The sequence below is a fragment of the Bufo gargarizans genome, chromosome 5 (genome assembly GCF_014858855.1).
Source record: "Bufo gargarizans isolate SCDJY-AF-19 chromosome 5, ASM1485885v1, whole genome shotgun sequence".
In the NCBI taxonomy this organism is placed as follows: domain Eukaryota; kingdom Metazoa; phylum Chordata; class Amphibia; order Anura; family Bufonidae; genus Bufo; species Bufo gargarizans.
The window spans coordinates 94,586,636-94,604,623 of record NC_058084.1 but is presented as its reverse complement, the minus strand read 5'-3'; the positions used below and the strand labels follow the sequence as shown (position 1 = coordinate 94,604,623).

The following is a 17,988-nucleotide window of genomic DNA, read 5'->3' as shown; positions in this document are numbered from 1 at the left end:
TCCGCGCGCTGCACTGCTGTCCTGACGTCACACAACGTCGGGTCATAGTACATGCAAACGTGTACTATGTCCTGACGATGTGTCAGGGTTGAAAGTGCAGCGCGGTGCAGGCCGGCGGGTGACCACGGAGCGGTAAGTAATAGCAAGCGCTTCACTCCCGCTCTGTTGTCACATGACACAAACGAATCCTCGATGCATTGAGGATTTTTTTTTGTCGAATTACTCGATTCAATCGAGTAATCGTTTCAGCCATAGCTACATCCCAGTTTAGAATTCCCATACCAGTAACTGTTGTATGTTGGGGTGAACTACTTGAATACAACAAGATAACAAAACCACCTAATAACAAGGGTTGCTAATATATGCATCCTATTGTACTGCTCTTTTTGACCCAAGAATTTTTTATTTATTTTTTTAAAGAAAAAAAAAAAAAAAAAAAAACACTTTCCGAAAAAAATCTCCTGTAGTATTCTAGCAGATGATGCCAAGGGATGTCGGACCCAGGTTTCAAGTTTTGCTGAGAAGCAGATTAGGAATATTTTATTAGGACTATTTGGAATCTTGTTATAATCTTGTATAACTTTCCAAATCCCCCAACTAAAAGGATCTGCCACCAGTCAGCGTGCCCACTACTGTTAGAGGGCAAATCTCAGGTGCCAATACCAATTCTGAAGTGGGTTAGGTGGTTAAAGAGCAGGAGGCCACAAGTGCACGTCTTATTACTTCCTGGGAGTTCTGGATAATGGACAGTTCAAGAAAAGCAGAGCCTACAAGGTGCAGCACAGGGGAAGACATCTGGGAATTTACAGTGCTTACAGAGAATGTCTAAGCTAGGGATTGACTATATTGACTTTTTAGGGCCAATACCGATAACCTGTGAAATTTCAGGCAGATAGCCGATAACTTATACCGATATTCTGTGCATTTTCATTTTTGAAAAAATAAAAAAACATTTCTGTTACAGCGTTCAGCACATAGGAGATTTTTTTTAAATATTTTAATAGTTTGGACTTTTCGGACGTGGAGATATGCGATATGTTTATTTATTTATGTAAAATTGGGAAAGGGGGTGATTTATACTTTTTTTTTTTAATTAATAACTATTTCTCCCCTTAGGGGCTAGAACCTGGGATGGTTTAATCCCTTGTCCTATTCAGTCTGATAGAGCTCTATTAGGGTGAATAGGACTTCACACTTTCCCTGCTGCCCTGGGCATAGTGCACACAGCAGCAGGGAGCCGACTATGGCAGCCAGGCCTTCAGTAACTTATTAAACCCGACAGGGCACACCTGTGAAGTGAAAACCATTTCAGGTGACTACCTCTTGAAGCTCAATCAAGAGAATGCCAAGAGTGTGCAAAGCAGTAATCAAAGCAAAAGGTGGCTACTTTGAAGAACCTAGAATATGACATATTTTCAGTTGTTTCACACTTTTTTGTTATGTATAGAATTCCACATGTGTTAATTCATAGTTTTGATGCCTTCAGTGTGAATCTACAATTTTCATAGTCATGAAAATAAAGAAAACTCTTTGAATGAGAAGGTGTGTCCAAACTTTTGGTCTGTACTGTATGTCATAAGTGTGCGGGGAATGTATGGTGCTTACACCCACCTGCAGTGACAGGATCAGAGATAATTCTGATCCCAGTCATTTAAAGGGAATGTGTTACCTATAATATTTTTCTGCCATTGAAAACCAAATAGGACATTTCTCCTAATCTGGTTGTGATCTGTATAGACCAAGAAGTGATGCCTACTTGGCTTAGCGGCCAGTGCGAAAACTGCTGGATTTTAAAATTAAAGGGAAAAAGGAAATTGGGGGGGGGGGGATAATTAAATTGTTTAAAAATAAAGAATAAAAATGTTAATTACCTCTTCACAATTTTACATTAGACACAAAAAAAATCCGAAAATGACCAAACTATTAAAACAATGTCCGAGATAATTAAAAGTCTCGGACAAGGCCCCAATTTGTTAAAATAAAAATGTATATTCACTTCATTCTCAAATGCTGTTCTCTGTGCCGCCGGTCCAGTTCTCCTACTGCGGTAGAAAGGGATTGTCTCCACAGTGATCAGGCACCACCTACTGGTACGTCACAGATGTAGTTTGTAAAGAAGCAGTGGCAGCAAGACAGGCTGCAGAAGAGGGCGAGTATAATATATAGTATTTTAGCAAACTGTCCAAGATATTTAACCCCTTAAGGACCCTGCCATTTTTCACCTTAGGGACCAGGCCATTGTTTTTGCAAATCTAAAATGTGTCACTTTGTGGTGATAACTTTAAAACACTTTTACTTATCCAGGCCATTCTGAGACCGTTTTCTCGTCACATATTGTACCTCAAGACAAATTTAAAATAAAAATACGTTTTTTTGACTCAAAGAAAATTACAAATTTACCAAAAATTTGGAAAAATTAGCAAATTTATATTTCTCTACTTTTATAATACATAGTAATACCTCCAAAAATAGTTATTACTTTACATTCCCCATATGTCTACTTCATGTTTGGATCATTTTGTGAATGTCATTTTATTTTTTCGGGACGTTAGAAGGCTTAGAAGCACATCTTAAAATTTTTCAGAAAATTTCCAAAACCCACTTTTTAAAAGGAACCTGTCACCGGGATTTTGTGTATAGAGCTAAGCACATGGGATGCTAGATCGCTGCTAGCACATCCGCAATACCCAGTCCCCATAGCTCTGTGTGCTTTTATGGTGTAAAAAAAAAACAAAACAAAAAAACTATTTTATACATATGCAAATTAACCCGAGATGAGTCCTGTATGCGAGATTAGGGACAGGACTCATGTCAGGTTAATTTGCATATGTATCAAATCTTTGACACAATAAAAGCACACAGAGCTATGGGGACTGGGTATTGCGGATGTGCTAGCGACCATCTAGCAACCCATGTGCTCAGCTCTATACACAAAACCCCAATGACAGGACCAGTTCAGGTCTGAAGTCACTTTGTGAGGCTTACATTATAGAAACCACCCAAAAATGACCCCATTTTAGAAACCACACCCCTCAAGGTATTCAAAACTGATTTTTACAAACTTTGTTAACCCTTTAGAATTAGTGGAAAATAAAGATAAAATGTCACTTTTTTGTCAGATTTTCCATTTGAATCCTTTTTTTCCAGTTACAAAGCAAGGGTTAACAGCCAAACAAAACTACGGGCACACGGCAGGGCGCAGAAGTAAAGGAACGCCATATGGTTTTTGGAAAACAGATTTCACTGGGATAATTTTAAGCGGCCATGCCACATTTGAAGCCCCCCTGATGCACCCCTAGAGTAGAAACTCCAAAAAAGTGACCCCAATTTGGAAACTATGGGATAAGGTGGCAGTTTTTTTGGTACTATATTAGCGTGCATATTATTTTTTTGTTGCTCTATATTACACTTTTGGTGAGGCAAGGTAACAAGAAATAGCTGTTTTGGCGCTGCTTTTATTTTTTTGTTATTTACAGATTAGATCATGTGGCATTTTTATAGAGCAGGTTGTTACGGACGCGACAATACCAAATATAACTACATTTTTATTTTTTTTATTTTTCAGTTTTACATAATAAAGCATTTAAAAAAAATAAAAAATGAAAGTTTTTTTTAGTGTCTCCACATTCTGAAAGCCAAAGTTTTATTTATTTTTTGAGCGACTGTCTTGCGTAGGGGCAAATTTTTTTAGGATGAGATGACGGTTTGATTGGTACTATTATAGGGTGCATATGACTCTGATCGCTTGCCATGTAAGGTGACAAATAATTACTTTTTTAACACCGTTTTTATAGAATTATTTTTTTTTTTTTACGGTATTCACCTGAGGGGTTAGGGTCATATGATATTTGTATAGAGCAGGTTATTACGGACGCGGTGATACCTAATATGTCTACATTTTTTTTTTTTTTATGTACGTTTTACACAAGGATTTCATTTTTTAAACAAAACAAATAATATATCATGTTTTAGTGTCTCCATATTCTGAGCCATAGTTTTTTCAGTTTTTGGGCAATTGTCTTAGGTAGAGTATGATTTTTGCGGGATGAGATCACGGCTTGATTGGTACTATTATAGGGTGCATATGACTTTTTGATCGCTTGCCATTTTTTTTTTTTTAGACACCTAATTAATAAATAAATATATATATATATATATATATATATATATATATATATATATTTTTTTTTTTTTTTTTTTTTTTTTTTTTTTTTACGGTGGTCACCTGAGGGGTTAGGTCATGTTGTATTTTTTTATAGAGCAGGTTGTTACGGACGCAGCAATACCTAATACGTATACTTTTTTTTAAAAAAAATTTACTTACGTTTTACACAATGACAGCATTTTTGAAACCAAAAAACGATGTTTTAGTGTCTCCATATTCTAAGCCATAGTTTTATTTATTTTTTTGGTGTTGCACTTTTTGTGATGTAAGGTGACCAAAAAATGGTTTTTTTTACAGTGTTCACCTGAGGGGTTAGGTCATGTGTTTTATAGAGCCCGTCGATACGGACGCGGTGATACCTAATATGTGTAACTTTTCTTTTTTTCCCCTATTTTTTACAGTTTTTTCCCTTTATTTTGGCAAAAGGATATTTTTATTTTTTACTTGAAACTTTTTTTAAAAAATAAAAAAATATCTGGAAAACTTTCTTTTTTTCCCACTTTATTTTTTGTCCCACTCTGGGACTTCAACTTTTGGGTGTCTGATCCCCTTTACAATGCATTCCAATACTTCTGTATTGGAATGCATTGGCTTTAAGTGTTATACAGTGTGTATTACACATACAGCTTCCTGCCTGTGAGATCTAGGGGGCTGGATCTCACAGGCTCTCCCCCGGAAGACAGCCCTAATGCCTAAGGAAGGCATTGCGCTGCCTTCCATGCCATTGGGTCCCCGTCACAGCAGCACAGGGACCTGATGGCAGCTCTGATACCCGTGAGGACATTGCATGTGCCACGGTCAACGCTGACTGCGGCACATCAAGGGTCAATGCGCCGGCATCGGAGATTTCACCGATGCCGGCGCATGCAGAGGAGTCTGGCTATAAGTGACTGCCGGACCCCTGCTGCGGATCGGGCGCATCTCCTGCACCCGCCTGATCACATCGCTGTACATGTACGGTGCTGGTCCTCTACCGGTTAATTATCTTGGACAACTCCTTTAAAATAATTAAATGTATTATCAAAAGTATAAACCCCTCCCCCCCCTAATACATTTTTTTTTTAAAAAGCGATCAAAAAGTTACCAAAATTGTACCATTAAAATGGCCATATACAGCGCTTACATTGTCCTATAGCACACCTATGCATGAATGTTATGGTACCTTTGTTCTTTTCTTTACACTTGCAGAAGCTGGAAAAAATGAAGTTTACTTCATATGCAAATGAGCACTCGCAAGTGCACAGGGGTGGCGTTCACTGTGTTGGAGCCCAGACTGCTCTGCCTTTTTTCATCGTTTCCCCACCCTCCTATTCCCTTGCGGCATCCTTCGGTCCGGCCGAGATCACGCTCCTGTGCACTGCGATGCCCATTGTGAGCACGGCATTGCTTTAACTACTGCGCATGCGCTGGCAAACGCCACATTGCCTCTGGTTTCGCACCGTTCGCCGGCTAATGAGCAGTAGTTAAAGCGATGCCGTGCCAACAATGGGCATCGCAGTGTGCATGCCCCGGCCTGGTGAGGCAGTGCGCAAGCGCGGGATCTCGGCCGGACTGAAGGATGACGCAAGGAAATAGGAGGGAGGGCAGAGGCTGGGGAACAATGAAAAAAGGCAGAGCAGGCTGGGCACCTACACAGTGAACGCCACCCCTTGGCACGTGCGAGTGCTCATTTGAATATCAATCAAAGTTTGTTTTTCCAGCTTCTGCAAGTGTAAAGACAAGGGTGTGCTATAGTACAATGTAAGCGCTGTATATGGCCATATGGCGGTGACAGACTCCCTTTAAATAAGTATTCTGGTTACAGTAAATCATTCCCTATCCATAAGATAGGGGATAGCTATCAGATCAGTGGGATCCCCACCGATCACGAGAACAGGAGCCCCGTACCCCTTGCAGCCCCCTAAAATGAACAGAGCACTAGGTCGGGCATGCGTGTGGTTCATTTCTCTTGGAATTCCGGAGCTATCTGAGCGCTGTACTCGGCTATCACCGGAACTCACGCTGCTTGGCGAGCGGGTGTTACGTTTTACATTGACACAGTGTACGGATGTGAAGTTCAGATGTGTGTATTTTGGATATTTTCCTAAACTTACCTGAAGGAGCTCCAAAGTCATTGGAAGGTTTTTAAGTTCCTTAAGTAAATCTAAAGCTCCAGCCTATAAAAAGAGAATAAAAATATTATAATTATACAATCAAATTAATCTGAAAGTATAGAAAGTAAAAGAAACCTAAATACATGGTTAAATGAAACAAAGATTACGGCTCAATTTTGATTTTCCACTTGGAGCAATAGCTCATTGGCGATTGGAACAATAAAGAACACGTGATTATGTGGCTGGAGCTATATTAGACGGTCATGATCATGATCCCTCCTACCACGTGGGAGTCCCAGGGTGGATAAAAATCAATGATTTAAAAAAAAAAAAAGTTTTTTTTATTTAAATCTGATTTTTTTTTTATTGAAATCAGATTTTTTTAATGTAAAATGTTTTTTGAGGAAAATATATTGCCATCCAAAAGGTTATTTCATTATGAAATAAAGATTACTTTTTTTAATAATGTAGAATAAGGCTGTATATGTTTAATTTTTTGTTAAATTCCATTAATCCAGTCAGAATGTCATGCTCTTCCAGAGGTTTTTTGTAAGATTACTGGGTAGTTTCTCTGCCTACAAGATATTATCACAGATGCTTGGTTTAATTTTGGAGTTCTCAAAACTGAATTTATAACATGAAGAGTTGAGAAAAAGATCTTAATCCTAACTTCTACAAACCTATAAAAACAGAATCAACCCCTTCAGTGCTAAGTTTAAAGTTCAGTGAATAGAATATAAACAATATTTTTCAGATTGTTTGGAGTGGAATAGATCTGCACAAGAAGAAAGTGAAACTAAGTGTAAGGAGGAAAAGGCAAGCAGACAAGGAGTACTACAAAATGAAAGTGAAACTTTCTGAGCACAGTACTGCACAGCCACAGACAGACAAGTCTTTGGATCTTTTTGTGTGTATGACCTGAGGTTTATCACATTCTTTGAGTGTACCTGCACAGTCTGAAAATGGCAGCACTGATTGGATAGAGTCAGTCTGTGCAGGTACACACCGCAACTGGTAACACCCCTCTGTAACCTTACTGCAGACTGCTAGCAATTCATTCATAACTTCTAGTAGAAATAATAAAGGAACGGCACAACATAGAGCCATAAGAATAGATGCTCCAGAATTGTTATTACATAAGGCATGCATCAAGCAATTAGAACAGACGTGTCAGGAGAGGCGACAGGTCCTCTTTAAGGATATTCAGGTCTCTGGATGATTTCAGATGAAGCGTGCCTATTATTATACCAGTTACCTAACACACTGACAGACGGAGACACGCCCCTTTGACAAGTTAACGCCCAGTTGTCACCATAATCACTAATTCCTAAGAAGAATAACAGAGACACCACAATGAAGACCCTGGCGCAGCCAGGTGGCGCAGACCCTGTGCCAGCCGGTGGCGCAGACCCTGTGCCAGCCGGTGGCGCAGACCCTGTGCCAGCCGGTGGCGCAGACCCTGTGCCAGCCGGTGGCGCAGACCCTGTGCCAGCCGGTGGCGCAGACCCTGTGCCAGCCGGTGGCGCAGACCCTGTGCCAGCCGGTGGCGCAGACCCTGTGCCAGCCGGTGGCGCAGACCCTGTGCCAGCCGGTGGCGCAGACCCTGTGCCAGCCGGTGGCGCAGACCCTGTGCCAGCCGGTGGCGCAGACCCTGTGCCAGCCTCACGACCGCTATACCGGACCAGTTCTCGGACAGATCCTGACAGACCGATGAACGCACCAGTGTGAACAGAGCCCACATGTCAGAACCTGATCAGAAACGGAACAATCCGAGTACTAACATGTGAGGCTGGTCACCCTGGGGCCTCAGATACAGCAGCCTGCATTCTGCAGCATCAGGGGGCACTTCTGATACCACCCGAGAAGAAGGACCTGAGGGCCCAGAGCACAGCTCCTGCAGTCTGTCCTCGGTGGGCAGCGCCCCCTCATCCGCCGGGCACAGCGGGCACCACTGACCGTGTTTTTCTTCTGCACCATCCGCTCCATCTTCTTAGCGATCCGGATGATCTCCTCCCCGCCGAGCGCGCTCATCTTGGCTCTGCCCCGCTCCGCTCACACAGCAGCCCCGACAACAACGCTCCGAATCCGAGAGAATTTCCCGCTAAGACCGTCCCGTTCACACACCCCGGCCGGAAACTGCTCTCGACACTGCCGAAAAGCGAGGCCGCCGCTATGTTGTCATGACACGTGGGCTCTGCCTCTTCCTGTTACAGCACCATGGAGACTCACCTCAGCTCCGCCCAAATTCACCTGCCGTTCCTGCCTGTTCCTCTAGGAGTCTGAGATGACAGCGCGTCACCTAGCGGCGGGAGGTGGAAGTGCACTGTGCGTCTCTATTCTTCAGTAGAGCATCTGGAGCTGCAGGTCTCCTGGATGGATGATGCAACAAGAATTTATAAAACTTTTTTGGGGGCAAAATTATCATAAATAAGCAGCTTTTGAGATAAAACTTTATTTTTCCTTCTTTTTTTCTTTTTTTGGGGGCAAAAAAACAGACTTGCTCATCACTTTTGATAGCGGTTCATAGTAGTTTTTTTTTTTTTTAGGGATTTTGCCCACATAGCGCATTTCACTACACAGCATTTGTTTTGTTTTTTGCATGCTTACATTTTTTGTGAGGACAGTATGTCCCCCCTGTAGAGCAGTTTAGGGAAAATACATTTGTAGAAAAAAAATGCCATTAACCCCGTCCTGACAGCTATTTTACATTTTTTACTCCCTGTCTTCCAGGAGCCATTACTTTTTAATTTTTCCGTTCACATAACCTTATGAGGAGTTGTATTTTTGCAGGAAAAATGACCCGAATTTACAGTGTTGCCACATTTATATAGTTTTTTTGTGTTTTTAATACTGAAAATAAAAATAAAAACTTTGGAAAAAACTTTTATTTTATTTTATTTTCTTTGCCATTTATGTCTTTGGAGCTGTGTGAGGGCTCGTTTTTTTGCAACCTGTAATTTTCAGGGATACCATTTTGGAGTGTGTAAGCCTTTTTGATCACTTGTTTTGAAAACTTTTTTTTACATATATCACATATTTTACGTCCTCTTGGGGGACTTAAAGAAGTGATTGTTAGATGACTTGTCCCCAATGAATTTACAGCAGTGTTCCTGGGGAAACCTGCCTCAGATGCCTTGGTCACAAATTAGCACAGCATCTGAGGGGTTAAAGAGGACCTTTCACCTCTACTGACACATCTGTTTTAATAGCTTCATGCATTCCCCATGTAATAACAATTCTGGGACATCTATTCTTATGTCTCTATGTTGTGCCGTTCCTTTATTATTTCTACTAGAAGTTATGAATGGATTGCTATCAGTCTGCAGTAAGGGGACAGAGGGGTGGTAACCAGTTGGGGGGGGGTGTACCCGCACAGTCTGAAATTGGCAGCACTGATTGGATAGAGCGAGTCTGTGCAGGTACACACCTTCAAGTGTGAAAGCGCTCCTATTTTATCTTGGGAGTAGCATTCCTCTGCCCTTCCTATCCAATAGAGCGCCTTGATTAGGTGGTACATATGGCTGTGCTTGCTCCTCCTCCCATTGGTTGCTTGATGCACATGGAGGGGACTAGGAGCAGCACAACATATGTGCGGCGTCTGCGCTCCTGAACATAGATGCCAAATGGTGTAGGTAGTAGGACCCGCCTGACCTGAGACCACCTTGGCGCGGGTAGGTGGGCACAGATATGTTTTGATCAAAATATATTGACTAAGGCCCCTTTCACACGGGCGAGTTTTCCGTGCGGGTGCGATGCGTGCGGTGAACGTATTGCACCCGCACTGAATCCTGACCCATTCATTTCTATGGGGCTGTGCACATGAGCGGTGATTTTCACGCATCACTTGTGCGTTGAGTGAAAATCGCAGCATGCTCTATATTGTCAGATTTTCACGTGACGCAGGCCCCATAGAAGTGAATGAGAAGCGTGAAAATCGCATGCATCCGCAAGCAAGTACGGATGCGGTGCGATTTTCACGCACGGTTGCTAGGAAACGATCGGGATGGAGACCCGATCATTATTATTTTCCCTTATAACATGGTTATAAGGGAAAATAATATCATTCTGAATGCAGAATGCACAGTAAAATAGCGCTGGAGGGGTTAAAAAAAAATAAAAAATAATTTTACTCACCTTAGTCCACTTGATCGCGAAGCCAGCATCTCCTTGTGTCTCCTCTGCTGATGAACAGAGGTGAGCTGGGTGAGCTGCTGCATTAAATAGAGGTTAAGGACCTTTGATGACGTCACTCCGGTCATCACATGGTCTTTTACCATGGTGAATCACCATGGTAAAAGATCATGTGACGTACCATGTGATGACCGGAGTGACGTCATCAAAGGTCCTTAACCGGTATAGCAGCTCACCCCAGGTCCTGTTCAGCGCAGAGGAGACACAAGGATATGCCGGCTTCGCGATCAAGTGGACTAAGGTGAGTTAAATTTTTTTAATTTTTTTTTTAACCCCTCTAGCGCTGTTTTACTCTGCATTCTGTATTCAGAATGCTATTATTTTCCCTTATAACCATGTTATAAGGGAAAATAATACAATCTTCAGAACATCAATCCCAAGCCCGAACTTCTGTGAAGAAGTTCGGGTTTGGGTACCAAACATGCGCGATTTTTCTCACGCGAGTGCAACGCATGACAATGTTTTGCACTCACGCAGAAAAATCACGCATTTTCCCGCAACGCACCCGGCTCTTATCCGGGCAAAAACCTGACGCTCGTGTGAAAGAGGCCTAAGTGTCTCACATTTTATCATACCAGAGTGAGGGCTTTGTCCATATATAATGCTGGCATCTATTGTGATTTTATATATTTTTTTCTTTCCATATATGTTCACACTGAATTCTTCCAACATGGATTCCGGTACAGAATTCACACCCAAAAACTACGCCGAAAATGCTTTTTCCTGCTTATGGCCATGATGCGGATTCTGCACAGAAAGTAGTTCTGATCACTGTGTCAATCTGTGAAGCGGTCGACAGGCCTCTTCCGACCTGAAGCCTGTGTTCCAATTTCCTGCCATCCCGGCGCTGGCAGCCGCAATGGAGATATTGCACCACCTGCATCCTGGCGCAATGATGTCATTACTACTGCCTGAGACCTGGAGCAGGCGGTCGCAATGATGTCATCACTTCGCAACCGCCTGTGCTTCCTCATAGGCTTCAAGCCTAGTGACCTGTGAGAGTGAACGGTGCGATTGGGAACCACTTTTCAACTGTCTTGCCATCCACCAGCCCATCTGGCATTTGCTAGACAGGCAGTCAGGCCCTGCTGTGCAGCCATTAACAATAAACATCAGATGAACAACTGAATTCTAGTCATGCTGTGGCTTGCATGGCCGCTCTGGACTCAGCCACATGGTCACCGCATCCCAAATATAATACAGCTGCCACCATACCCAGACTTATTTCACATGCTGCTCCACACTTTCTACACTGAACAAAAATATTAACGCAACACTTTTGGTTTTGCTCCCATTTTGCATGAGCTGAACTCAAAGATCTGAAACATTTTCTACATACACAAAAGACCCATTACTCTCACATATTGTTCACAAATCTGTCTAAATCTGTGTTAGGCTACTTTCACACTAGCGTTCGGGCGGATCCGTTCTGAACGGATCCGCTCATAATAATGCAGACGGAGGCTCCGTTCAGAACGGATCCGTCTGCATTATTTTTAGCATAGAACAGCTAAGTGTGAAAATAGCCTAGTACGGATCCGTCCAGACTTTCAATGTAAAGTCAATGGGGGACGGATCCGCTTGAAGATTGAGCCACATTGTGGCATCTTCAAACGGATCCGTCCCCATTGACTTACATTGAAAGTCTGGACGGATCCGCACGCCTCCGCACGGCCAGGCGGACACCCGAACGCTGCAAGCAGCGTTCAGCTGTCCGCCTGTCCGTGCGGAGGCGAGCGGAGCGGAGGCTGAACGCCGCCAGACTGATGCAGTCTGAGCGGATCCGCCTCCATTCAGACTGCATCAGGGCTGGACGGCTGCGTTCGGGTCCGCTCGTGAGCTCCTTCAAACGGAGCTCACGAGCGGACCAGCGAACGCTAGTGTGAAAGCAGCCTTAGTGAGCACTTCTCCTTTGCCGAGATAATCCATCCCACCTCACAGGTGTGGCATATCAAGGTGCTGATTAGACAGCATGAATATTGCACAGGTGTGCCTTAGACTGCCCACAATAAAAGGCCACTCTGAAATGTGCACAGTTTTGCCTTACTGGGGGAGGCAGCCGCAACGATTTGATACATATGCAAATTAACCTGAGATGCGTCCTGTACGCGACTCATCTCAGGGACAGGACTCATCTCAGGCTAATTTGCATATGTATCAAATCAGGTTTTTTACACAATAAAAGCACACAGAGCTATGGGGACTGGGTATTGCGGATGTGCTAGCGGCCATCTAGCAACCCATGTCCTCAGCTCTATACCCAAAATCCCGGTGACAGGTTTCCAGATCCGTTTTATATTGTGTCATAGAAAACGGATCCGTCTCCACTGACTTACATTTGTTTGGCTCAGTTTCATCAGACGGACACCAAAACGCTGCAGGCAGCTGTTTTGGTGTCCGCCTCCAAAGTGGAATGGAGATGGAACGGAGGCAAACTGATGCATTCTGAGCGGATCCTTTTCCATTCAGAATACATTAGGGCAAAACTGATCTGTTTTGGACCGTTTGTGAGAGCCCTGAACGGATCTCGCAAATGGGAAGCCAAAACGCCGGTGTGAAAGTAGCCTAAGAGAGATTTGTGAACAATATGTGAGAGTAATGGGTCTTTTGTGTATGTAGAAAACGTTTCAGGTCTTTGAGTTCAGCTCATGCAAAATGGGAGCAAAACCAAAAGTGTTGCGTTTATATTTTTGTTCAGTGTAGTTACACGAGAATTGTGGGGCAATTTTGGCACTAAATGCCACCTATTAGACCCTGCCTCTTTACAGTAAGCCGTTCCTTCTTTCGGGCACGGAGCAGATGCTTTCTCTAAACCTAGATGCTTAAAGGGCTTCTGTCACCCCCCATTTAGCAATTTTCAGTATCGGAGATCAGCTATTTGCTAATGTCAGTTGAGTCCATATATATCACTCTTACCTCTCTCTGTGCTGTCGTTTCTTTAAAAATCGTACTTTTATAATATGCTAATTACTTCACTACCAGGAAGTTGGGCGGTTACTTGCTGGTAGCCGCCGCATCCTCGGACTATAAACACGCCCCCTCCTCCACTTGATAGACAGGGCCAGCAAGCGTTCTCCTCCTCCCGTTGGCCAGGTCCGCCCATGAAATCCCGCGCCTGCGCCGTACCGGTCTGAGAGAAGGACGCTTTTCTGGGTGTAGGCTGACGTCATCGGCGTAGGCGCACTGAGGAAGGGGCGGGCAAGCGAGCGTCCTCTCAGAGCGCCTGCGCCGAATGAGGACCGGTACAGCGCAGGGGCGGGATTTCATGGGCGGATAGGGCCAATGGGAGGAGGAGACCGCTCGCTGGCCCTGTCTATCAAGTGGAGGAGGGGGCGTGTTTATAGTCCGAGGATGCGGCGGCTACCAGCAAGTAACCACCCAAGTTCCTGGTAGTGACATTAGCAAATAGGTAATGTCCGATACCGAAAATTGCTAAATGGGGGGTGACAGAAGCCCTTTAAATTGTGCCATACTTTGGTCTGCCGAGCTCCTACTTACACATAGCAGCCAATTTGAGCATGCTGCGGTGTAAGGCATGGGAGAGGGACAGGGCAGCAGCAGGTAGAGCTACTGCTGAGACATGAGGTGCATGTGCACTCACTGACAAAAAATAACGCACCCAGATAGAAATGGTGCATTGCTATAAAACTCAGCATGCAGTTATGTCTCAGACAGATATGTGAATGAGTACTGGTGTGGTCTGATTGGACACTAGGTCTTGCCACGAGAGGGCTTAAAAGTGCTTCCCTACTTCAGATGCTACTTTTGGGTAGTGTACCTCTTGGTGAGAGATCATTGACTGCAACATATTCCTCTATAATGCACTCAGAGACATTTTGCACAGTTGACAGACTTTGGGATGGGAGCATCAATAGGCCTCTTGCACACCAACGCATTTTCTTTCAGTGTCCGTTCCATTTTTATTTTTTTGCGGACCGTATACGGAACCATTCATTTCAATGGGTCCGCAAAAAAAAGGAAGTTACTCCGTGTGGATTCCATTTCCGTATTTCTGTTCCGCCAAAAAATAGAACATGTCCTATTATTGTCCGCATTACGGACAAGGATAGTACTGTTCTATTAGGAGCCAGCTGTTCCATTTCGCAAATTACGGAATGCACACGGATGTCATCTATATTTTTTGCGGACCGCAAAATGCATACGGTCATGTGCATGAGGCCTTAGACTGAGAAATGAGTATTACACTCACCGGTAATCCGGTTTCCTGGAAGTCTCCATGACACCACATGCTGAGATTGACTCCCTCCTGATTGGACAGGAAAAACACAGAGAGGTTAAAACCCCCACCCCCTCCTCACATCACCAGTGTATTTTAACGAAGAACCCCAGGATGAAAGGATAATAGCTAATAGCAGAACAAAGGGTGGGATGTATGTGGTGTCATGGAGACTTCCAGGAAACCGGATTACCGGTGAGTGTAATACTCATTTCCCCAGTCGTCTCCATGACACCACATGCTGAGATAATATCAAAGATATCATTAGGGGGGGACGACTGCCGACAGGACCTTACGTCCGAATCTTAGGTCATCATTAGCGGCTAAGTCTAGCCTGTAGTGCTTAGTGAAAGTATGAGCTCTCTTCCAGGTTGCTGCCCTGCAAATCTGTTGTAAGGAGGCTGAAGCTTTTTCCGCCCAGGAGGCGGCCATGCCTCTCGTAGAATGTGCCTTTAGTGAAGCGGGGACATCTTTTCCCTGAGCTTTGTATGCTTCCGAGATGGCCATCTTAATCCATCTAGAGATGGAACTTTTCGCCGCTTTCCTCCCCTTGTTGGGACCTGAAAATTGGACAAACAGATTTTTGTCTATTCTCCAAAGACTGGTAGCTTCCAGGTACTTTAGTACCGCTCTCCGGACGTCTAATGTGTGGTAAGTAGATTCCTGATCGTTTTTCGGATCGTTACAGAACGAAGGGAGAACAATGTCCTGAGACCTATGAAAGGTCGAGACTACCTTGGGGAGGAAAGTTGGATCTAATTTGAAAATTAATCTGTCCTCAAATATTGTAAGGAATGGTTCTTGGATGGACAAGGCCTGCAGCTCACAGACCCTTCTGGCTGAGGTTATTGCCACCAAAAATATAGTTTTAATTGTAAGCCATCTGATGTGAATAGAGTCCAGAGGTTCAAACGGATTGGAGGTTAGACCCCCTAGTACCGTATTAAGGTTCCATGGTGGCACCATGTTTTTAATCGTAGGTCTGATCCTATCTGCTGCTTTAAGGAATCTGGATATCCAGGGATGTTCCGTTAGCTTGGTATTATATAGTGCCCCTAATGCCGATACCTGGACCCTAAGGGTATTAGGGGATAGCCCTAAATCTAGCCCTTCTTGAAAAAAATCCAGGATTAGTGAGATGTTGGCTCTGAACTGGTTGAAGGAGGTTCCAGACCAATCCGCGAATTTCTTCCATATTTTTTGGTACTTATCGTTGGTAGTCTGCTTCCTGCTAAGGAGTAAGGTGTTCACTACTTTTTTTGATAAACCGAAGTTTAATAAGTTGGATTCTTCAGAATCCAGGCTGATAATTTTAGTATTTCCAGGTCTGGGTGAGTGATGGGCCCCTGACTTAGAAGGTCCGGCCTCCGAGGTAGAAGGAAAGGAGCTTCCACGCTGAGGGCTTTCAAGAGGGAGAACCAACTTCTTTTGGGCCAGAAGGGGGTTATCAGTATTAGTGTACAACTCTCCTTTAGGAACTTCTGTAATACTTTGGGAATAAGCGGAAATGGGGGGAATGCGTAGACTAGGTTTGTTGTCCAGCTCTGATTGAAGGCGTCTACTGCCCCCGGATGATCCCTGGGGTTGAGGGAGAAGAACTGGTTTAGCTGATGATTTCTCCTGGATGCAAACAGGTCTATCGTCGGCCTGCCCCATTTCTTTGTGATTAAGTGAAAGACTTCTGGGGCTAACATCCATTCCCCAGGGTCTAGTCTGTGCCGGCTTAGGTAATCGGCCTGAATGTTTAATACTCCCTTCAGATGAACCGCTGAAAGAGATTGAATGTTGCTTTCTGCCCAGGAAAAGATTTTGTTCGCCTGGTTCTGTAACAGGTGATGCCTTGTGCCTCCCTGGTGTTGGATGAAGGCCACGGCTGTAGCGTTGTCCGAGTAGACTAGGACGTGACGTCCTTCTGCCAGCTGACTCGTATGTTTCAGTGCTTCCCACACTGCCTTCAGCTCCTTGAAATTTGAGGATTGCTGACTTACGTAACTCCCCCATGTTCCCTGGTAGGAGTTCCCCTGGACGATCGCTCCCCAACCGTGGAGACTGGCATCTGTTGTGATGACTAGAGGGAGATCTTGTGCCCAGAAAATCCCGTTTTCTAGGTTGGATCTGCTGAGCCAACAAGGTAGCGATTTTTTGGTCTTTGTATCTAAGAATATTCTCCTCTCTAGGGTTAATTGTGATCTGTTCCATTTGTCTAAGATGAATTTCTGAAGTGGTCTTAGATGGAACTGTGCCCAGGCTACTGCTGGAATGCAAGCAGACAGACTCCCTAATACCTTCATGGCCTGTCTTATCGAACAGAATTTCTCCTTCTTGAACTTCCTCAAAGCTGTCTGAAGCTTTACTATCTTTTGAGGTGGCAGAAAAGATCTTTGGGAGACTGTGTCTAAGGTTATGCCCAGAAAATTTTTCCGTTTGGATGGGATTAAATCCGATTTTTCCCAATTGATGATCCAACCTAGGTTCTGTAGATGCCCCAGGACTAACCCGAGATGGTTTTTCATGGTCTCTATGTTGTCTGCCACTACCAGTAGGTCGTCCAGATAGGGGATCACACAAATTGCCTTTTCTCTCAAGGTTGTCAAGGCTTCCGCCATTATTTTGGTAAAAACCCTCGGGGCAGAAGAGATCCCGAAGGGGAGACACCTGAACTGGAAATGTTGAATGTTTCCCTCCAATTTTACTGCGAACCTTAGAAACTCCCTTGATGACCTGTGAATTGGAACATGATAATAAGCGTCGCTTAAATCTATTGTGGCCATCACTGCGTCCTTCTTCAAGAGCTTCACTGCTGACTTCAGGGTCTCCATTTTGAATTTTTGATATCTTACATATTTGTTTAGATGTTTCAGATTTATAATTACCCTGGATTTCCCGTTTGGTTTTTTTATAATGAAGAGGCGGGAATAAAATCCCAGCCCTGTCTGATTTTTTGGAACTGGCTCTATGGCGTCCAAGGTTAATAGGTTTTTTATATCTTTTTTTAAGGTCACAGTTTGAGATGGGGGAAGGGTAGTGATTACGTATTTCTGTGGGGGGGGAGAAAGAAGATCTATCTGATAACCCTCCTGTATAATACTTAAGATCCACCTGCTGTTTGTTACGTGCTCCCAAGATTTTAGAAAGGAGCTGAGTCTTCCCCCCACAGGTATAGCGTCATTGTTTGCTATTGGATGAGGAGGCCTCTGCCCGGTTTGGGTTGAAGAGGAAACTTCTCCCTCTGCCTCCCTTCGCATAACTCCACCTCCCAGTCTTCCCTTTATCTTTTTTATTTTCGGGTTGAAAAAATCGGT

The 17,988-nt window shown here is 43.9% G+C and overlaps 1 protein-coding gene across 2 annotated transcripts in view; it reads right to left on the bottom strand.

Moving 5' to 3' along the window:
* TCEA1 (transcription elongation factor A1) overlaps window positions 1-8,449 on the bottom strand; it is a 32,429-nt gene extending 23,980 nt beyond the window's left edge. The window contains exons 1-2 of one of the 2 annotated variants that reach the window (XM_044295121.1): window positions 8,215-8,449; window positions 6,259-6,321 (exon numbers count right to left, since the gene is read on the bottom strand). In XM_044295121.1, coding sequence (XP_044151056.1) covers window positions 6,259-6,321; window positions 8,215-8,289 — 138 coding nt within the window. In that variant the 5' untranslated portion in view covers window positions 8,290-8,449. The remainder of the gene's footprint in view (window positions 1-6,258; window positions 6,322-8,214) is intronic. The other variant, XM_044295122.1, reaches the window with a different exon arrangement.
* Window positions 8,450-17,988: the final 9,539 nt, after the last annotated feature.